This window comes from Micromys minutus, assembly GCF_963924665.1.
Source record: "Micromys minutus genome assembly, chromosome: 4".
Classification (NCBI taxonomy): domain Eukaryota; kingdom Metazoa; phylum Chordata; class Mammalia; order Rodentia; family Muridae; genus Micromys; species Micromys minutus.
The window spans coordinates 39,791,190-39,812,697 of record NC_137973.1 but is presented as its reverse complement, the minus strand read 5'-3'; the positions used below and the strand labels follow the sequence as shown (position 1 = coordinate 39,812,697).

General features: G+C 48.7%; 1 protein-coding gene across 1 annotated transcript; it reads right to left on the bottom strand.

Annotated features, from left to right (window-relative positions):
• Nucleotides 1-276: 276 nt before the first annotated feature.
• Nucleotides 277-14,477, bottom strand: INKA2 (inka box actin regulator 2). The gene is made up of 2 exons (XM_080915190.1): nt 14,349-14,477; nt 277-3,391 (listed from the first exon to the last, which is right to left on the bottom strand). Exons 1-2 carry the CDS (start codon nt 14,382-14,384, stop codon nt 2,552-2,554), a joined length of 876 nt encoding a protein of 291 aa, XP_080771316.1. The 5' UTR covers nt 14,385-14,477; the 3' UTR covers nt 277-2,551.
• Between the last annotated feature and the right edge of the window lie 7,031 nt (nt 14,478-21,508).

The window sequence follows — 21,508 nt, the reverse complement described above, 5'->3', positions numbered from 1 at the left end:
AAGAGCCAAGGATGTGGACAGAAAAGTAAGTTATATGAGGTTGAGTCACCATCAGCTTTCATCAGCCATGCATGACCTAGCAGTTGGGACATTATATCAGCCCCTTTGAGACCCAGGCAAAATTCCTCCAAGGGGTAATGAGCATGCCACTTGTCAATCACGAAGAGACATGAATAATCTCAGAAGACAAATGTTATTCTTGATCTGGCTGTGGAGCAAAGATGCACCGTTTGCCAGGTAGCATGAACACAAGAGTGGAAGTCAATTACAAGCTGTGTCCACCCCAGCTTTGTACCCGGTGACCTTGAAAGAGTTAACTTCTCTGAGCCTATTTCAGAGCAACAGGTAAAATGAGTAACCATTTCCTGGGTGTAACAAAGCAATGAAATAAAAACAAAGGCAGGGGTGCTGGACACTGTGGATTATCTTAGAAGCCAAAATTACTTCCTAATTGTTTTGTTTTGGTCCTTGGACTCTTTTCTGGTCAGGTGGTTGACTGCATTTTTTTGTGTGTGTGCCTCAGTAGCTGTGGAAGCCAGCAGCGGGCTCCTTTCCCATCACTGAGTTCTCGCCTTCTATTCCAGTGCCCAGTCAAAACGAGGAGTCTCTCGTGGCAGTTGACTTAAATGATGTGAGCTATGACTAGTCCACGAAAGGAACAAGTTGCCCATGGATGGTGAAGAGGTGAGTTGGCTTCCTATACCATCACAGTCCGTGTCCTCTTGAATAATATGTTGAGTCGGGGTGTGGGGTTTTCACATGGTCCTTCCCCACACACATTGCAGCAGCATTCAGAGGCAGCTAGTTACCTTCCTCACCAGAGACAGGCGTTCAGTGGAGACAAAGTGGACAAGAACCTGCTTGACCAGAGCAAGTGAGCCCAGCTCACAAACACCAGGCCAAAGTAGACAGGCCTGGTGCCCACAGAGCTGAGCTGGGAACTGCTTTCCTTTTTGAGCAGCCTGATGGGGACAGCTTGCATGACAGGGCCCTTTGACCACCACACTGATTAATCAATCATTCTGAAAAAAGATAGGCACATTGCCTGGCAAAACGCTACAGATTAAAAAAAAAAAAAAAAAAGAACCATCTATCATTTAACTTTGTGGGAACTTACAGGTAACCCTTCCCACTGCTACTACTACCTCCCCCATCCCTGTCCTTTAAGCTCTCCCTTCCTCCACTCAGTCCCCTGGGAGTCTAGACTGCAGGCAGAAGAGCTTCTCTTGTTATTTTTCCTCTCCAATTTGCTCTTAATGCTCTGGGGGCAGCAGGCGGCTTGCCTCTAATTGCAGTTGTCACACCCCATCAAGCTGAGCTGGGTCTGCAGGAGGGGGCAAAGAAGGAGCTAAGGCACCCTCTGGGGCAGCTGGGCTTGAACAGGAGCCTACTTTGTTCTTTCCTGGCTAAGGGTGGGGGCTGAGATGGATTCTCGGTGGACCCAGGCCTGCATGCCTGCTCACTATATAAAGTGCCTGGCATCAACCCCACCCTGAGGGTCCCCTGTTGACTTCCAGGGTGATGAGGATAGATGTGTCCATTTCGCTGAATGACTATGAGATGTAGACTAAGAATTTTTCTCAGTGTATGGGTATTCACCCCAACCATCTGCTGCCCTGCAGGAGCATTAAGGCAGGCGACAGGGATCAAGATGGGCTCTCGCTGCTGGAGCAGGCAGCGTGTAACTCTAGGGTCCACCGATAACCATGAGACTGGCCTGACCTGTTTTGCCTTTTGGCAGTGAAGTGTGTTCTCAGAGATTGCTGCTTTATGGAATATCACGCTGGTTGGGCATGCCTACTTGAACTTGAGACAGCACCTGGGTGAAGGCACATTGCTTCTCCTCTACACTTTAGAGATCTGGGAGCATCTCAGGCTTCCTCAACACATACATACACACACACACACACACACACACACACACACATACATACACACACACACACACACACACACACACACACACACACACACACATACTGCTTGTTCTGGGTTCCCAGCACCCAGCTATGGGCTGAAATAACTTGGTCCTAGGAAGGGCTGTGAATAGGGATTTTCCTCTTTCTGGTGCTCCATTCTGGAATACCAACCCCCCCCCCCCAAAAAAAAAAAACGAAAACCAAGAACCTTGCCTGTAGCAGTGCCTTGTCAGAGAAGCAGATCGTTAAAATAGGGTCCCTGTGACAGGTCTTTATTGGAAGTTTCTCTGTGAAACATAAGGGCTGAATGCCCCTTTCCATATAGAATGTTCAAATGAGGTGAGGTCATGGGAAGGTAATAGAAGAATATCATAGGCTTGTCCTGGACTCCTTTCCTGCCTCAACCACACACACACACACACACACACACACACACACACACAAACACATTCTCTCCAGGGTCTCAGCCCAGCATGGCCTGTGACAGCCTCACTCCACTGTTTACTGAGGCTAAGAACTCTCTTTCTGAGGCTGGGAACTCGCATTTGGCCTGAAGACCATGCCATCTGCCCTCCTTCTCCCCCAGGGCCCTCACAAGTCTACATTTTAGGTTCAGTTAGCATCTCTCAAATTCAGACCCAAACAGCTGTGTTAATGTCAAATCCCCTACAGGAGGGTTCTAAGACCTTGGGACTGCTTGTGGCGGGGGTTTCAATATGTCTGGGTTCTTCTGTGCTTGAGAAAGAGAACCGTCCTGAGCCCTTAGAAAGGCTCCTCTTCTTGACTTTCTTGCGTCCTGCTCGTGACTCAGAGACCATGGGAGTCATCCAGCCAGGCTTCTCCTTGAGCAGCCGGTCTCGGTCTGGCCGCACACTACGCAAGAACTTCCTAAAAATGTTTGCGGTTAGGGCAAACTTACGACCCAGCTCTCTGGACTGGCCTTTATCTCCTTTGGGTTCACTGGATCCCCCAGGCTCACTCTTCTCCCCGCCCTTTTCCAGTTCTGGTAAATCTAGCCAGTTGCCCACCAGGTCTGCGAAAACATTGTCCCCCAACACCAGAGGCTGCCGATTTCTGCCCCGCGACATCAACGTGGAGGTCCAGTCATCTGGCTCCACCCACTCTATCTCCTGTTGGGTACAGCTCTGGTGCTCGGGTGGCTGGGTCTTAGGAAGGACAGCCAGCTCCTTCCTACAGACACTCCTATGGCATGGAAACTTGGGGTTGCTGTCAAAAGATGGTTGGCTAGAGGAGGGACAGGCAGCAGGCCCAGCAGAACCTCCACTACCCTGCCAGCGAGGGCACTCGGGCTGTTCGTGTGAGCTCTCCCGGCAGCTGAAGGTGGGCATCCCTCCAGAGATTTCCAGCTGCTCCAGTGCTGTCTGCACTTGCAGGAGCTTCAGTTCTTGAAGTGCACCCATCATGCAGTTCATCTGATCCTGTAAGCCATCCCCCACCTCCTTCATGGACATCTGCAAGGAGAGAAAACACAACACGGGGCCAGTGAGTGCTGGGGCTGCAGGGAGGGTTACCCCTCGCATCCTTGAACCTCAGTCTGTAACCTCAGAACATACACTTTCAGTGTCTTCCAAGTCAGCCGTTGGAACGTCACCTATACAGACTGCTACAGGGCAGGACTCTGTCAGGAGAGGAGAAATCTGAACGCTGCCACTGCCAGATAAGAGAGTTAACATTAATAGCTGTGAACTAACCAAGACAGGCACTGTCCTAAAAGCTGTTCTGATGTTCCACCACTTGCTAAATCTACAGTGCACTGAAATGATAATTTTAAGTTGAAAATGCATTCTGTGTATGTAATCCATCAAACATCACAGCTTGGTCTAAACTATGGCAAAGTGCTCAGAATTTTTATCAGCCTACAGATGGAAAACTTATCCAATATAAATCCCATTGAATGACACTGCATAGACAGACAGAGACAGAGGTGGAGAGGAAGGGGGAGGAGGAGAGGGAGAGGAGAGACACAAAAACAGAATAGACAGCCAGCCATGGTGGCTCACACTTGTATTCCCAGCACTAGATTTGAAGTTCAAACATATACAATTGAGGCAGGAGAATTACTTTGAGATTAAGGACACCTTGGATATGTAGTGAGTTCCAGAGAAGCCTGAGCCATAGAATGAAACTCCATTTCAAGCAAACAAACAAGCAAACATGGGTACAGCTTTACAAGTATGCCTTGTCCAAATATCATCAAATTGGGGACTAGTGTTTTATGTGTTTGGTTGGTTGGTTAGTTGGCTGGTGTGTGTGTGTGTGTGTGTGTGTGTGTGTGTGTGTGTAGAAATGTAAATAAATGCATATATGTATGTATATGTCAACTTACATCAATAGATTACATATTTTAATCCTGTCATCCACTCTTCAAGTTTGTGACAATTATTGCTTCCATCTGACAGATAAGGAAACTGAGCCCCATAAGCAATTAGACAGTAGAAGGTGGAGCTGAGTTCAGTCACGGCTGTACTAAGTGATAGTAGCAGAGAGCTGGCTTAGAGGTTAAGGGCACTAGCATTTCTTCCTGAGAACCTAGATTCAATTTCCAGCACCCACATGGTAGCTCACAACCATATGTAACTCCAGTTCCTAGGGATCTGACATCTGGCTTCCTCAGTCCATAACCTATACACAGACCCATGCACATATAATTTAAAGATCAAGAATGATAGTAGCCACTCCTGTCCTTTCTATGACATTGCTCCCTGATGGATAATGGTGGCAATAAAGATTTGAGAATATTTACTATGTGGCAGGAATCATGCTGCACAAACTTGGTATCTTGTTTCCTTTGATCTCTACAACCCCTGTAGAGATCTTTCTCTCTTCAGCAAGTGGGTGAGCTGTAGCAGGAGGGAGGTGAGGGACTTGACATCCCCACAGCTCCTAGAGCCAGGACTTCAGCTCAGCTTTGTCTCAACGAGCAACCATTGCTTGCAGATGGCTGGGCAACAGGGCCAGACATGAGGGCTACTCTAGGAAACAGTAGAGAGGGGAGGGGAAAGGGAATCTAGAGAGAAAGCAGAGGCCTGGAGCTTCTTCTAACTGTTCTTCACATATGACTGGTCAGGAGAGAGACCAGAGAAATCCTTTGTGCCAGAAGCCCCTGCCCAACCCTGCCCAGAGCCCCCCACCCCCGCCCAAGCACCTGTTCCCTCATGCTTGGCTCCAGCATTCTTGCCGGCTAGGCCACGCTGGCTTTCATACCAGAAGCAGGGATTCCGAGGTCAGTTCCCCTAACCCCATGTCCTAGGTACCATCTGGAAGGGGCTGAAGGACTTGCTTGGGTGAGGGCCCCACTTGGAGGCTGGAGAGGAGAGGCTGCTTCTGATAACATTCACAAAGTTCCAAGCCCCTGTGCCCAAGCTGCCTCAGGCCTGCCAGCTCCCTCCCTACATCCTGATCAAATTACTCACAGTGAGGCTCTGTGCGGGAACCATCTGTTTTTTAAGCCCCCCAGAGACCCACAGGATCATCTTACCTCCCAGGCTTGTCTTAATGCCCAGAGCTAAGTCCAAGGCATTGGCGGGGGCTAAAGTAGTGGGGGGACACAGAAGCACTGCAGCGTGGGCTGTCACTTGGCCCTCTCTGGCTTCTAGGTTAAATCTCCTGCCAACCCTCGCCTGGTAGGGAGAGATCTGTCCAAGCTCCCCTGAGCGAGCAGAGCAGCACTAAAGGTCAGTGGAGGACTGTCAGCCCCCTAGGGCCGGGAGGCCTTTTCTGGGCTGCAGAGATTGCCCTTGCTTTGTGCGTTCTCCTGTGACAGGGAGAGAACTGACAAAGGCTAACAGCCCTTGGATTTGCTGGGGGCACATATGTGCCACTTGAGTGGAAGGAGGCACAGAACCATCATTGGTGGTCCTTGTCCTGACCCCTTCTTTCACACATGTGTTTACTGCATGTTTATTTCAGCTGCTGCTAGGGTACCCCAGACTCGAGGATGCAAGCCCGGCTCAGCTCCTTGCTGAGAAATTGCATTTCTCTCCAGTTGCCCTATGGATCCCCACACTCCAGTCTACTCCCCTATCACCCGGACTCTCTACTCAGTCACTGTGTTCCTGTGTAACTTGTTCCTGCTTTGGGTTGGGGTCCTCCTTCCCGGGATAGCCTGCTTCTTGCCTTCCATGCTGGGAAATGCTGCAGGAGTTTCCTCCATACTTCCATTCAGGCCCCCAGACCCATGAGTGCCTGACCACTCCTCAGCTTGCCTGTCTCCATCCCATCCGCTCACTCAGTGTCCCTCTATTGTCAAAATTCAATTATCATGATTCTCCACACTGTTGTGACCTCCAGTCAGGACCCATGATGGAAACTGTAATTTCTGAAATTTGAACCCATGTCCCATATATGTCTTTACTGTGTTCCTGTCAGGGTGTCCTCTTAGATCTTTGAGGTACATGTCCCCAGAGTCCTGCTTCTGTACTGGGTCCATCCATTTCTTCACCATCCGCTCAGTTGCTCAAAAGTATTTGCTGAGTAGCTATGGTTTAAAGGTAGAGACTGGGATCTGCATGTCACTGTATCACCCCAAACCCATCCGTCACTTTGCATGATGCTCATAAACACTATATGGAACTGCTGACCGTCCCCCCCTACACCATCCCTATACACTGTTTGCTACCTTAAATTTTTTATAAGACAGGGAGCGAGAGAGAGAGCCAGGGCCATTTCCCAAGGTTTCAATTCACCAAGCGGCAAGGAATCTAAGCTGGCGGGCTTTCATCCAGAGGGAGGAACACAGTCAGACCAGAGGTAGTGGGAGGAATGAAATGACCCCATTCAGTCTCCTCCAGTGTGGAAAAATCCATAAGAAATAAGGCTGACATTTTGTACAGTTTTCCAGTGGGAATGAATGTGTGTGGGAATGTATGAATTCAGGGTTGTCCCTAAGACAGGGGCTCCTTTTTTTTAAAGAAAACAAGGACTGAAATTGTATCCATATTGAAAATGATCTGTACTGATTCAGAGCTTGGGGTCTAGAAACAAAAGGAACAGAGTTCAAATCAAAGGTCTGTCATGTAGTAGCTGTATTTTAATTTGTCTACAGGGTATTGTTATTTATTAATTTGTTCTATTTTCTTCAAAGTCTTGCTATGCAGCCCATCTCAGATTCAAATTCACAATTCTCCTGCCTCAGCCTTCCAAGTGTTGACATTGTAGGATGCCCGATCACACCCAGCTCAGTTTCTCCACTGATCTCAAAATTACTGGGGATGAACTTGAAAAGCCTCCAACTTCTCTCTCCCAAGTGCTGGGATTGCAGGAATACCCTCCTGGCCCAGTTTTATGCAGAGCTGGGAATCAAACCCCAGATTTGTAGTAGTCAGGCACTCAAACAACCGCAGTTCATTGCCAGCTCTATCTCTCCATTCTTTAGAATAGGAATAGTAGTCTCTGCCTCAATAGCTACTGTGCAGATTAGATGAGGTAATGGTTTTCTACATGGCTCAAAGAAAGAATCAAGTGCAGGCTGGCTGTTAAGACTTCCAGCATGCTTTCAAAATATTTCTTCCTTGGTGAATCTTCACACATAATGATGACAGGATTCCATATATCTATCACATATGGTCTGACCAAAAAGAACACTTCTTTTGTCCAGCTTCTTATTCCCCAACCCTGCCTTACTCAGGCAGAGGAATGGAGGAAGGGGAAGCACTAGCTTCCTCCTGACCACTCACACTGACTTCCAGGAGCCCAGCCTCAGGCAGAGGACAAGCTGACTCTAAAGGGAAGGCAGCCATGAGAGGGATGAAAAGAAGGAAGCCGTGGGAAGCTGGGAGGGCCAGGGGCGGTGCAAACAGTAGCATCCTCTGGGCCATGTGTGTGAGGGGAGCCAAGAGGACAGCCTTTCCCACCAACCCCAAGGGGATGATGTCATCCATGGACAAAGAGCCAGAGACTGTGCTGCTCTCTTCACTCAGGGCGTGGGACCATCTGGGATCCCAGGGCTTCTCTTGTCTTAGGACCAAAGCAGGAGGATGGGAGCAGTATGGGGTGAGAGCTTAAGGAACAGGGTTAGCATAGACATCCAGAAATCAATAGTTCTGAGTACCAATCTCCAGTGTTGCAGGCCTCTTAGTATCACAGAGCTGCAAGGGTCAAGTCATGCCCTACTTGTTCTTGGGAGTCAACTGGTGACATCCTAAGATCTAATTGGTTCTCATCTGAACCAACAACCCTGTCTCCTCTGCAGCTCTATAGCATCAAATGCAAAGTACATAACAAATACTTAAACATGCCCCAATGGACTCTCTTTGAGGAAGGCTTCAAAGGTCCCCTCACCCACACCTTTGTTCTCATATCACCCCTAGTTCATTGCTTGCCTCCTGCCTTGGCTAGAATTCATATTTTTATCTATACATTTTCTGCATATCAAAGTTTAGTCTCTCTAGCTGCAATCTACTCTTGTTTTCCTGGTGAGATCAAGAACCCTGTGCTGTAGTCAAGGAACCCTAATAAACTTGGCACTTGTCATTGGAAAGATTCACCTGTGTTCTTTGGGTCATTGGAAAGATTTTGCCTATGTTCTTTAGGTTGTGAACTTGTACAACTTCAACACTCCTGTGTCAGGTGTGTACCCTTTTCTTTGCATTGATGAACACCACTGTTGCCCTGGGCAGGAAAAAGAAGCTCCACTTGATGGATTTAGGAAGTTAGAGGGTCCCTCAGATCATCTTTTCTAGAACCGCTGTTACACAAACATTCTTTACACTGTGTCTCCAAACTTTTTAAATTCCTATTTAATGTTTTACTTAAATCTGCTAATGTTATAATTAATGTGTTTATGAAGGAATTTGCATGATAAGTAGAACACAGGCCATCATCAGGTGGAGCTGCAGGATAAAGCCTCCCCCACTTCCTGTAGGCCAGTGGGAGCGCCGTGGGAAGCCAGGACAGTCACTAAGAGGTGGGAGAAGGAGTTACCATCAGATGAGGAAGAAGCATGGAGAAACCATGGTCTGAGTGTCTTCAAGCCCCAGTTCTGTGTCTTTCTACTCAGGACACTGCCTGCCATTGGGCAGTAGATCCCTCCATCTTGAGTCATGGAGCGGAAGGGGTTCTGGGGTCAGCCATCTAAGGACCCTCCCATCAGCATTGGTTTGGCCCTCTGTGGTGTGGGAGGAGAGGGGTTAGAAGGAGATGCCAACATCCTCGGCTCCCTTCCCAAGTCCTGCCTTGGGCCCCTGACTGATCCTGCAGCTGTGCCCTCCTTCCATCCATCTCACGCCCTCTCGGAGCTCAGCCGGAATCCTTTGACACAGGCTCAGCTTTGCCCATGGACTTGGCAGTGTGCCCTGCCTCCCTTCCCCACCCCATTACTCACAAAATCCCCACACAGTTCCTTTCAACCCATGGGGAAGCTAGGAGGAGGCTCTGGGCCGGAAATGGGAAAAGCCCCACTTTTGCCAAGTGACCCATTCTCCAGCCCAGTGAATAGGGACCTTCTTGACTCTTGGCTAGAACTTTCAACAGGAAGGTAACACAGAAACTCTGCCAAGAGCTGCAGTGGGGATGGGAGGAAGTGAAGGGTAAGAAATGATGAGCCTACTTTCCCAAGTGAACCATCTCCTGGGGATCACATGGTCAGGCAAGGAGCAGATGGGGAGAGAGGCCCAATACTGCCTGTTCTGGAAGGCTGGTCTCTCAGCCTTAGCCAGCCCTCTTTCCTCTGACAGCATCAGCCCATCTCTCCTGCAGTCAACTAAGGAACCTGAAGAAGTTCCCTGAGTCGCTCTTTCCTAGTCATACCCTTTTTCCTGACCGCTTCTAAGTCGTGTTCCTTCCTCATTTGCTTCCTTTCCTCTCATACGACATCCTGAGTCTTGACATCCTGAGTCTCCGGATTTATATCTCTGACCAAGCTGCTGTCTGATGCAGAGGAAAAGTCCATCTTTAGCACAACTCAAGGCTATGCCACCCACTATTTCCCTACAGATAGTCTACAGTCCAGCAAACTCAAGTTGGTCTTCAGACACCCACATGACTGAGCCTCTGTGTCATCTGCCAATGTTTCATTGTGGCCCACATTTGTGCGAGTCCTAATTGATCCGCAAGGTCTCATGTATGTGCTGTCTCTCTACACCAGAACACAGAGGGCTGAACCATGCCCCTAACAGAGCATAAACTCCCCGTCTTTGTACATCTTTGAGAATCCCATTGAGCAGGTGGGAAGAGTGACTCTGTCATCATCTGTCCAGGTCTGAATCCAACCTTCAACGCTTATCATCTCTATGACCTTGGCCAAATCACCTAAACTTTTACAGTCTCTATTTTCTTGTTTTAGAAATGAGACTAAAGCTGGGTGGAGTGGCTCCCTGTAATCTCGGCCAGTCTAGGTAAGCACAAGCAGTGAGACTCTGTCTCAAAAACAGCAAACACACACACACACACACACACACATACACACACACACACACACACACACACACACACACACACACAGAGAGAGAGAGAGAGAGAGAGAGAGAGAGAGAGAGAGAGAGTGTAACAGTTGGATGGTGTTAAGTGTTTGGTGTATCTTTTTTTTTCCAGAACTGAAGCTTAAACACAGGATCTCACACATGCTAGGCAAGCGCTCTATACTGAGTCACTATACAGCGCTTACATTTTAACATCAATATCCACATATGCTTTCTTTTCTACTAATAATTATCCCCTCCCTGAAGACCAAACTTTCGTGTGTTTTTAATTGTATCTACACACAGTGCCAGTGCCTTAAACCAGTATGGATTCAGTAAACCTGTCTGACTCTTATGCAGGTTTATCCAAGACTCGGTCTGGTAACTACGCCTTAGTCCTGGCCGTGGAGGCCAAGAGCTTCCGAGTTCAGGAGCAGCCTTCACTTCTGTTGTCATCAGTAGCTACAGGAAGTAGGTGCCTTTAAGGATCTGTCCTAAGGACCAGAAAAGCACGAATATACCAGAGTCAGACAGGGCCAAGGTCGGGTTCAATCTGACCTGACCCCAAATCCTATGTCCCTACTGATCCCAGACTAACTGACTCTGAAACTCTCTTTCTTCCCTGGGAAGAGAAGGGGGTGGAGTTTACACACAGAGAATGAGATGCTTTTGGAGAAGCTTCTCTTTGTTAAAAAGGAGAGCTGCTTTGCTCAAAACTTGAAAGCTCCAATTATAACTTTCCACACCCTTTTCCCCCTCCTTATTTTGCCTTTAGGTCTCATTCCTTAGTCATATGCTAGGACATCCTAAACTTTTAGCCACTAGTGACTTAAGAATTGCCTTCTTAATACAAGTTCCCTGTAAGGACTTTTCCAGCCTATGAGAAAGAAGACCATTGGTTGATTCCCCAGGGCTCAGCTGGGATGGCCATTTCATAATGTCCTCCTATAACAGTCCCCTCCACCAGGAAGTCTTCCCAGCCTAGCTGAACTTCATGAGCTCTGATCACTCAAACCTTATGCATTCAGTTTGTTCAGAATTGATCAGAGCTCACAAGAAGTGTCTGTGAGCATCCTACGTCTGCTTCTCCTGTGTGCCTGTGTCTATGCATTTGTTGGACCCTGGATGGATGCCGTGTTTAAGGAACAGCTGGTCCCAAGGCCTGTGTTCAGGCAGCCCCTCTGGCAGCTGGAGGGAAAAGGAAAGCACTGGACTCTGCAGCCCCCGCCCCCACTTAAGAAGAGTGTCAGCTGCTGCCACTTGTTCAGGCACATTTCATTCCTGAAACTCGACCCTCCTCCCCTTCCAGGCAGGAAGAAAGGACCAGTGCTCAAGCTACCAAGTTAACTGAGCCTGGGTCTCTGCTCTCTCGGCCTCCCTCCTGCATTATTACAATTCATGCTTTTTGCTTCAGGAAATTTGGCCATTCGGGTTTTGTTCTTTTAGGAACTTTTCTTGGTTGGATTTCAGTGCCAAGGAAGGAACTGTATAAAAGAGGAGATATGGAATGCCCTGGACAAAGACAATTTCACAATTGTCTGTTAAGACTGCCTTTTGCAACAGGTTCATCCCATAGTGTCTGCAGGACGTTTTGAAAGGGAATTTATTAAAATAAGCAAATATAGACTTTAATCAGAATTACATGATACATTCCTGGGCAAGAACAAGGAAACAGACAGTCCTTTTGGATGGCACAGATGATTCCATCTGGAATGAACCAACTGCAGACAAAAGTTATGTAATGTATGTAATACTTACCCCACTACAGCCTGAGAGTGTAAAAAAGCCCAAAAGCACCATAGCCACAATTCATGGATTCAATCCTTACAGTCTATGAAGGAAGGCAGCTCAGGGTAGGCCCAGGATAATGGAACTTTGCTTTCCTCTTTGCTCCACTTAGGGATACTGAGGCTCAGAGATTCAGCTTTGCTACTTAGACACTGAGGTGAGGTATCACGGGGTGAACGAACTGATAGCTCTGCCTATTACTCTGCTAGGACTCCTGTTCAGTAAGCTGGCAGGGGGGGGGGGGGCAGAGTACTACAGGGTTGAAGAACTCTGCCATCGGAGTGTCATTCTGGGCCCCAGGCCAGGCAGTTGGCTTCCTCTCCAAGACAAAGGCTGGAGATGCTCAGACAAAAGGCCAAATGAAAGCTGAGGGGGAGTGGGTGACTTTAGTCTCTCCGTCTCCCAGGAATAGGGGCTCAAGGCTTTGGTGGGGGTTTGCAGATTAAAATCTGAGAGCTCAGCTCAGAGCAGATTTCTTTTCTCTTTTTAAAAATTCTCTTGACATCCACAGACTGTCTTCCCTCCCTCACCACCTCCCACCTAGAGTGACGTAAAATGCAAATCAGTAAGATTTAGAAAAATCCATCCCCACGCCAGGAACACCCACAAACCCTCTATAGATGCTGCTCCTGATGTAGGTGGCGTGGTCCCAGGTCCCAGGCCCAAAGAGGATTCTGTTAGATTCTTTTCTTGGCAAGGGCTTTGACCCTCAGCCGTTGTCCATAATGATCTTGGTCTTTCTGGTACTGGCCACATGAAGTGGGTACATGAGCAGGGGATATTTATGGGCCAAGACCATCATCCCAAACTAGCATGACATGCATATGAAAACTGATAAGGTACAGGGCATGGTACAGTTCCGAAGAGTAGCAGCAGACACTCACCAAAGAAGAGGTTTTGGGGGGCTAGTGACTTTCATATCTTCGTGAAAGGGCTGGGGGGGGGGGGGCGGGGAAGGACTAAAAATGTGAACCGAAACCTGAAAAGGAAGACTCTTGGACCAGACCGGACAGGACTAGGGCTTGGTCATCTTGCTCAGGGAGCATCACTGAGAGCACCTGCTACTTCTGTTTCCTTTCTCCTCCCTGGTACCACCAAAGCCTGCCAGTTACACATTGCCAAGCAGGCAGAGTGGACTCTGCAGATAGGACTGGGAAGGATCTTAAGGAGCCTAAGCTGGGCTCTCTCTGGATCCAGATCTGCTGGGGTGCTTGGATGACCTGACTTTGAATAGAAGAGAGAAGAAGCGAGCGAAGTGAGACTGGAGGGCCCACTGCCATGGCAAATAAAAGGAAAGAGACACTGAGAGGTGGAGTGGGAGGAGGAAGTTAAGGCAGTCTAGATGAAGAAGGGATGGATGGAGCGGAGGAAAGATGCGAATTACCTACCTATCTGCCTGAATCCTGGTGGTAAAGGAGGGAGGGGAAGGAGTAGGGAGAGAGGAGAGAGAAAAAAATCAGAATCCACCTGGCTTCCCTAACACAGCCTTAACAGTCACTTATCCCTCTTCAGTGATTCATTCCCCCTCCCCAGGGTAACATGCTCACCCTCAGCACCCCGAGGCCCCGCACACTCCCAGCGCACTCCCCAAGCCCAGACCTGACATCTGGCCGAGCCTCCACAACTCCCGCTCCGCGATCTGCCAGGCGGCACCCCTCCTCCCCCGTCATTACAGCTGCCACCCCCCTCCCTGCTGGCAGACAAGCCCGGGCAGACAGCCGGCCAAGCCTGCCCCCGCAGCCGCGCCAGCTCTGCCAAGCCCGGCAGAGCTGGGGGCCCCGGGAGGTGCCAGCTCCCCACGAGCGAGCAGTCCAGCCTGACCTCCTGCCCAGGGTAGGGATCTGTCTGCGCGCTGCTGGAACCCAGCGCCCGACCACTGACGTCCCGTTGCCTGTGCCTGTCATTCCTGTGACTCTGGGCACTTCCACCGTCTGTGTGCCTGTCCCCTCTGGGTGTGCCCTCCTTTCTCTTCGGTTGTTCTGTCACATTCAACTTGGCTGGGTGCTCTGACTCCCTGTTACTTGTCCATATCTCATCAGAAATCTTTGCCAAAGTTTGTTGCCTCTGAGCGACGGCCATAGCCTCTACCTACCAGTTGGCATCCTCTCTCCTTTCCTCTCTGCGTCCGCCCGGTACACGGAGCGCGGGCCCAAGCCAGGTAGGTACCTAGGTCTGGGTGGAGCAGTCCCCCCAGCCCCCCACCCCGCTCCTACTCCGCTCTTACCAGCTCCTGTTTGAGGCGACGCAGATAGCAGTCCATGTCCCTGCTCTCCGTCTCATTCGCCCATTTGCCGGGCTCGGGCTCTCGAGAAAGTAGGGTTCTCAGTGCGCTGTGCGCCTCTATCCGCGCAGAGCTGAGCCTCAGCTCCAGCGTGGGGACTTACAGCGGCGTCCCCCGCTGCTGCGGCTCTCTGCTCGGGGTAGGGGCGGAGGAAAAGTGCAGCAGCCAATGAGAACTCAGTAGGGGTATCTTCGGCCAATGGGAAGAGTGGTCGGGGTGGGGGGGTGCGCGGGCCGGGCGACCGGAGTAAGTCTGTCAAGGGCCGTGCAGCCACCAGCAGCAACTACTGGGGGACCCACAGAGGTCTTGGTTAGGTTCTGTGGGTTCTGTGGGGCAGTGGAACTGTCAACGCCCTCTGCCAATTACAAAGGAAGAACGCAGTTTTAGGGGTGAGGACTAGGCATAGGCAGAAGGGTCACAGTGTTTACTCTTAACTCAGTTCAGAGAAGAAAAAGCCCTCTTCTGCGGTCCCCCTGAAGTCCCTCAGAAGTCTTTTCTTTCTAAAGAGGATCCACTTCATCTCCTCCGGGGCCGAGGAAGGAAGCGGCTTCACCTAGATCTCAGCCCATGTGGCAGGCAGTCTGTTGTGTTCAAGGCAGACACGGTGATACCGAGTAAAGGATACACAAGCCTTTCAGAGAGGGGGAGAAGGAACTATGAGACAAACAAGTAAATATGAGTTTAGTCACTTCAGAGAGCGAATTTTAATGGAAGATTTAAAGATGGGGTGATGGGGGATGTATCCATAGGGTTGGCAGGGAGTGGAGAAACAGGCCTTCCCCTCCCTAGATCTCCCTAGTGCTGGCCTTGAGAAGAAGGGAGAATAGGACTTGAAGATGCTCTGACTATAGTCGACAGGCATCTCCCTGGTACCCAGGGTGCACCAACTCCTACCGACCTATGGGGTGAAGTTGGGGCATTTCTACGGGCCAGCCCAACTAGATACTTCTAAAGCAAGCGGACCTCCTGGCCGCTTGCCCGACTTGAATTACCCTTGGTGAGCAAAAGCCTTGCCATTCGGCCTGCCAGAGTAATTAGGGCAATTTGCTTTGCGTTTTTTCAAGAAAATTAATAGGGGAAAGTTTGCCCCTGGCAAGATTTTGTTGGTCTGCGTGGGGCAGAATCAAAAGGACTCAAGAGAAGGCGCTAAGGGAGAAGGCAGACACTGTGGCCATTCATTCAATGCCAGCCAAGATTACTTCTGCAAAACATTGAGGAGGTGGGTGCAGAACCTGCGGGCTGTGGCAGCGCTCCTGGCCTTCCTTCTCACTCCCCTTCAGAGTGATGGGTCTCTCAGAAAATTAGGCTGAACGGTGCTGATGCTGTTAACTCTGTTCAAAAAGTTCCGCGCATCAGAGCAGCATCCTCCACTGCGACCCTCCAGGGCAACCGAGGTGGGTTCTCCACCCCGAAGGATCCCCTTTTATACAGTTAGACCTCCACCCTGCGGAACAGAAGCCGGCTGTAAGGAGCTCTCAGTAAACATTTGCAAATCTGTGGTTTTCTCTATCCCTGAAACCTGGGCATAAATGTCCTTGGAATTTGGGGTACTATCTGTGGTTGAAAAGCCAGAAGAAGCAGTCTGAGCTCTTGACAAGAACCTAGCACTGTGGTTGGGGTAACAACTCAAATGCTTTCCTGAACCCCAGTTTCTCCCGCATATCATTTAAACTTATGTGAGTCTAATATATCATACTCCTTACAAACCTCTCTTTCATTTTAAAAATGTATTTTTATTTCTGTGTGCCACATGTCTGCAGGTACCCTGGGAGGCCAAAAAGAAGATACAAATCCCATGCCCTCTGCCGGAAGCTGCTATTTACAAGTGATTTTGACTCACCTTCCTTCCTTGTGAGTGCTAGAAATGGAACTTTGGTCTTCTGGAAGAGCAGCAAATGCTCTTTGAGCCATTTCTCCAGCCCTACAAAACTGTCTTTTGATGACCACCCGTGAAATAGTTAAGATGTAAGAATGTATAGCCCACTGTGTAGGTGGAGTGTCAGCACTAGCAGAGGCTGCACACATTCCATCCACTCTGAAGATGGAGGAGACGGCAAGGACATAACTGATAACCAGAATCTCTGTACAGAGGTCACAAGCGGACTCCCAGACGAATCGGGGATGCGTGCATTGCTGTGTGGCTCCCGAGGACTTTGGAACACAAGTACCAGCAAATTCTGAAGTCCTACGATGCTCGGTCATTACAAGCCTAAGGTTAGTGTTACTAAAGAGAGTATAGGTGCCCCCTTTCCTACCTTTATCTCTCTTTTTCTCTATCTCTACTTCTTCCAGAAAGCAATAGCAAGGAAATGAACCGTGTTTCTATTTCTTCCCTTTTTAAGGGTCTAAGTGATAAAGAATAAAGCCTGTCGCCATGGTTATATAAACATGGGTAAATATTCCTGGCCTGAGAATGGGGGTTGGGGGGACGTGATTCAGTTTTGTTGAAGAGGAATCAGATGGTTCATCATTATCCTCCCAACTTCTGAAACTCAGCCTTGAGAGAGACTGTGGCCATCTCAGTGACAGTAAATCCTAAGGGGGTCAGAGGTCTTGAGACTGGCTGTAGGCATCATTCTCAAAGGCATCTAGAGCTCTAAAGGCATGTGGGCATCTGTTCCCAGCTAGTGGGCATAAGTGGTCTGTAGTCTTCCTGAGGGTAGGGGTGCTTTCCTGGAACTGGGTCCAAAGATGTCAATCACTCGGCACTTGCACCCAGCTTGGTGAGGGTGGCCCTCTTTGTCCTGCTGCCAGAGCCTGAAGGTCCTGGCACCTATAGATGAGCTTAAAGGGAGAGGCAGAGCTAGCTGTGTCCCAACAGAGTGCATCCTGAACTAAACAATGGAAATGCTGCCATTCTCCCGGCTTCAGATCCTGTGGCCCCACCTGAAAGGTCCCCACCCACCAGGTCCTGGCTCAGTTATGGAAGGGCTGGTTCCCAACTTCTCATCTCCACTGGCGACAGAGGAGCTGGGAGATGCATGGCCACACATGTTCTAGAAACTTCAACATAATAGCACCCTCCCAAAGGGTGGAGCCATGTCCCTGTTGCCCTCATTCTTCACCTCCTGTGGCTGCAGAGACCATTAGTCCCCTTCCCCCTACCTACACCCAGAGCATCAACAGGAAAGGCTGACCTTAGAGATAAACATGTGTTGTTGGAATGTGTTCAGATACCACTGCAGAGCAGCAACTCTCCAGGGAAAGGACTTGCTGCACAGAAGTGTCTGTGTTTAAATACACTGGAGTACGGAGGGGAGTAGGCTAGACAGAAACTTGACTCTTCTTGGAAAAGGATAACTTCTGTTAACATGGCATCTACCTCTGTTCACTGTACATGAAGGACTGGCCTCCTGTTGGTAATAAGGGCAGAGACAGTGAAGTAGCTTCTACAGTAGGAGAGCCTCTTGAATACTTTATGACTTGGTAGATAACCCAAAGGCACTGGACACAAAAGCTCCACAAGGAAACCTTAAAGATGATCTGGTCTATTTTTAGAGTCTCTCTCTCTCTCTCTCTCTCTCTCTCTTTCTCTCTCTCAAGTGCTGAGATTAAAGGGGTGTGGTACCACTGCCTAGAGGCTCATAAGTTTTAAGTGTCTTCAAAGAGTGCTGCCGTTATTCTTGTTTGCAGCTCTCTAGTCATTTAATGGAGGCTCCGTTCATTTAGGATCCTGTTTGGAAGAAGCAGTCCCTTATAACCAGGAGGACAGGAGGGCAGGAGGGCAGGAGCATGAAACAGCTGCTCACATTGTATCCACAGTCAGCAAGCAGAGAACAGTAATCCATTCTCCCCAGTTATAGGCAGGATGACTGAGGCCCACGGGAGAGAATAGAACTTGCTATTCTCCTGCTCCAATTATGTAAAAGAAATAAAAATGTGCCCTAAGGGCTGTGCACTAAAATGATGAAAGCCACCCAAGGAGGATATCCTAGCAGGTCCTTGTCCATGAACCTTTCATTCCCAATGCCCTGGTGCTGACATACATCACCACGTCTATGGTTTAGCTTCCTCACGGACACGTGGCTTTAAGATCATATGATTAGCTATGCGGGTGCTAATAGTTATGGGAGGGAAACAGAAAGAAGGTGTTTGAGGAAGAAAAGGTACCTTTTTTTCTTTTTTTTAAGTAAACATGTGCCAATGACTTTCCAGCTCTGTTACCTGGACAGTTCTGTGGGATTTCTTGCTCTTGTTATTATTATCATTATTTGAGACAGGATCTTGTTTTGGGGCTCCTTACACAGACCAGACAACAATCCTCCTGCCTCTGCCTCTACCTCTGCCTCTCAAATATTGAGATTACAGCTGTGCTCACTCATTAGGGATGTAGACAATTAAGCTAGTGTAAGTAACACATACTTAGCCTGTAGGCTGATAGTCATGACATGGAATTACTGGTAGCTGTGGGCTTAATGCTTACAGTGCCTAAGCTGTGGTTTCTTCACTCCCTGGGGAACAAATATTTCCATTTTGTAAATATTTGTCTGTCAGAAACTCAACTACAAAGGACACCTGAAGAATGTTAGGGAAATGAAGAATATTAGTTCAGGGAAACACTTCTGATTTTTGTGTAAAATGCTGGTAGATGGGGATTGTGCTGAGAGGGCTAATGGCAGACACCCCAGACACCCCTGAGGACATTCTACAATGCCTGGGTGTCTAGAGGTACAGCACTGGCTTTTCTGTAACCTTACCAGGCCCTGTAACTCAGGGCAAACGCTCTTTTACTATTACTTGCCCCCTTCTACCAGCTGTAAGCAAGCACCAGGGACTGCCAGGCTGCCAGAGAGGCACTTGTTAGCAAGAGATTAAGGGAGGCTATCTGCTTTTCCCAAGGCTATGACGTAAGCAGAAAATAAGATCACTTCTCAGGTTGGGCTGCTAATAGTCTGGCTTCTAAGCCTCTCCTAGTGTTTTGTGGGGTCAGAGGACTGTGCTAGCACCGGTCATTTGTCAACTTGGGGTATAGTAGAGATTTCAACCAGAACACCCTGAAAGGAGCCAGAGCCAAAGATGACAGCTGGACAGGCAGAACTCTCTTCCTGGGGTTTGCAGTGAATACCACCAGCAACTGTCTGTACCAAGAGACTCGGTTCCCAGATAGAAACGGCAGGAGGCCAAGAAATAGCATCACACTTAACAAATGGATGTGCACCAAAGCATAGAAGCTGGGAACACTCAGGAGTTGGACACTGGGGAGTTTGACCGCCTCCCCGCCAACATCAGGCAGACTTTCTTTGCTGTGATCGTTCCTCATGAATCATCATCCACAGAAAAGGGAGGAGGCGATGGAAGATGAATAATGAATCTCCCCAATGGCCTTTTGTGTCTCTGCATGGAGAGTTTTGAAAATAACTTGATTTGAGATTTCTGATGTACAACATAGAATTTTGGAATTACAGAGGACCTTATAGAAGAAAAAAAATCAGGGCTTTTGAGTTCATGGGAACACTGGAAAAGATGATAAGCAGGCTTGAGTCTCTAGTACGCCACTGGAAACAGCCCTGACTTTACATGTATGGAAGGCTTTACTTATGTCGGGCCCTGAATCCAGAGATGTGTGCACCCCCAGCTCTCTTTTCTGCAGATGAGAGAGGGAAAACATAAGACCATGACACCCACCTTAGGCCACACCCAGGGGATGCTAGATACACCCACTGGCACTGGCTGTGACTCCAGAATCCACCCTCCTTAGCATTCTACTCGTTGTGTGGCCTTGAACTGATAAGATAACTTCTCTGGGTCTCCCTTTTATCCTCTATGATTGCTACAGTTTTAAACTCGCTTAGCAGTCTGCATTTCCTGACTAAGCCTATGATTTTACAAGTCAAGAAACTGAGGGACATAATGTTAGTTATCCCTAGGTGTGATGGCTATTCCTGGTTGTCAACTTGACTATATCTGGAATAAACCACAATCCAGAATTGGAAGGCTCACCTCTGATCCTGATCTTGAGACTGGGAGATAAACGCTTCTGACCTGGATCGCGGCATGGAGATCTCGAGGCATAGTGGCTATGAATTCCAGGACACTAAGGCAAGGAGATCTCTGAGTAGATGCCAAACCCTCTGTTGGAGAGCTACATAAGGACACTGGGAGAAGGAAGGTTCTCTCTTCACCTGCCTGCCTTGTGGGACTGAGCAACTGCTAGATCCTTGGACTTCCATTCACAGCTGGTGCTGACCATTGTTGGGGAGTTAGACTACAGACTGTAAGTCCCCCAACAAATTCCCTTAGTATACAGAAACTACCCATAAGTTCTGTGACTCTAGAGAACCCTGACTACTACACTAGGTCACCATGGTGCTAATGAGAGAATTACCACAGGAGTCAGTGACCACTGTCTCCAGACAAGACCTCCTTCCCTTCTATCTCCCCCTGCCAGGTGTGTCTAGAGCAGGGCTTCTCAATCTGTGGGTCATGACTTCTTTGGAAGTCACACATCAGATATCACACATATGGGATATTTACAGTATGATTTGTAACAGAGGCAAAATCATGATTATAAGTAGCAAGAAAATAATCTTATGGTTGGGGGGTCACCACAGCACGAGGAACTGTATTAAAGGGTTGTGGCGTTAGGGAGGTTGTGAACCACTTTCTTGGAGGACTCTAATTTCTTCTCTTGGAAGAGTCCTGTTCAATGTTTTCAGATAGGTTGGTGCAGTTGGGGTTGAGTGTGGTCAGTCCTAACATAAAGGATGAGTTCAAGAGGCCAGTGGTATTTATGTAAGTATCCACAACCTGTCTGGATACTGTTAGCCTTTTCCACGTCATGAACAGTGACATAAAATGAGCTCACTGTAGGCCTGGTGTGGCACACATACATTCCCCTTGATGGTGTATCCAGTTGTTTGTCTTCTATGACAAACAACCTTGACATAAGCTTAGGTTATCTGGGAAGAAGAAACTTGCAGTTGAGAAAATGCCTTCATCCATTTAGCCTGTATGCAAATTTGTGGGGCCTTTAAGTGATTAATGGCTGATTTGGGGGGCCCAGGCAACTGTGGGCCATGCCCACTCTAGGCAGGTGGTCCTAGGTTGTATGAGCAAGAAGGCCAAGCAAGCCATGAAGAGCAAGGCAGCAAGCAGTGTTCCTC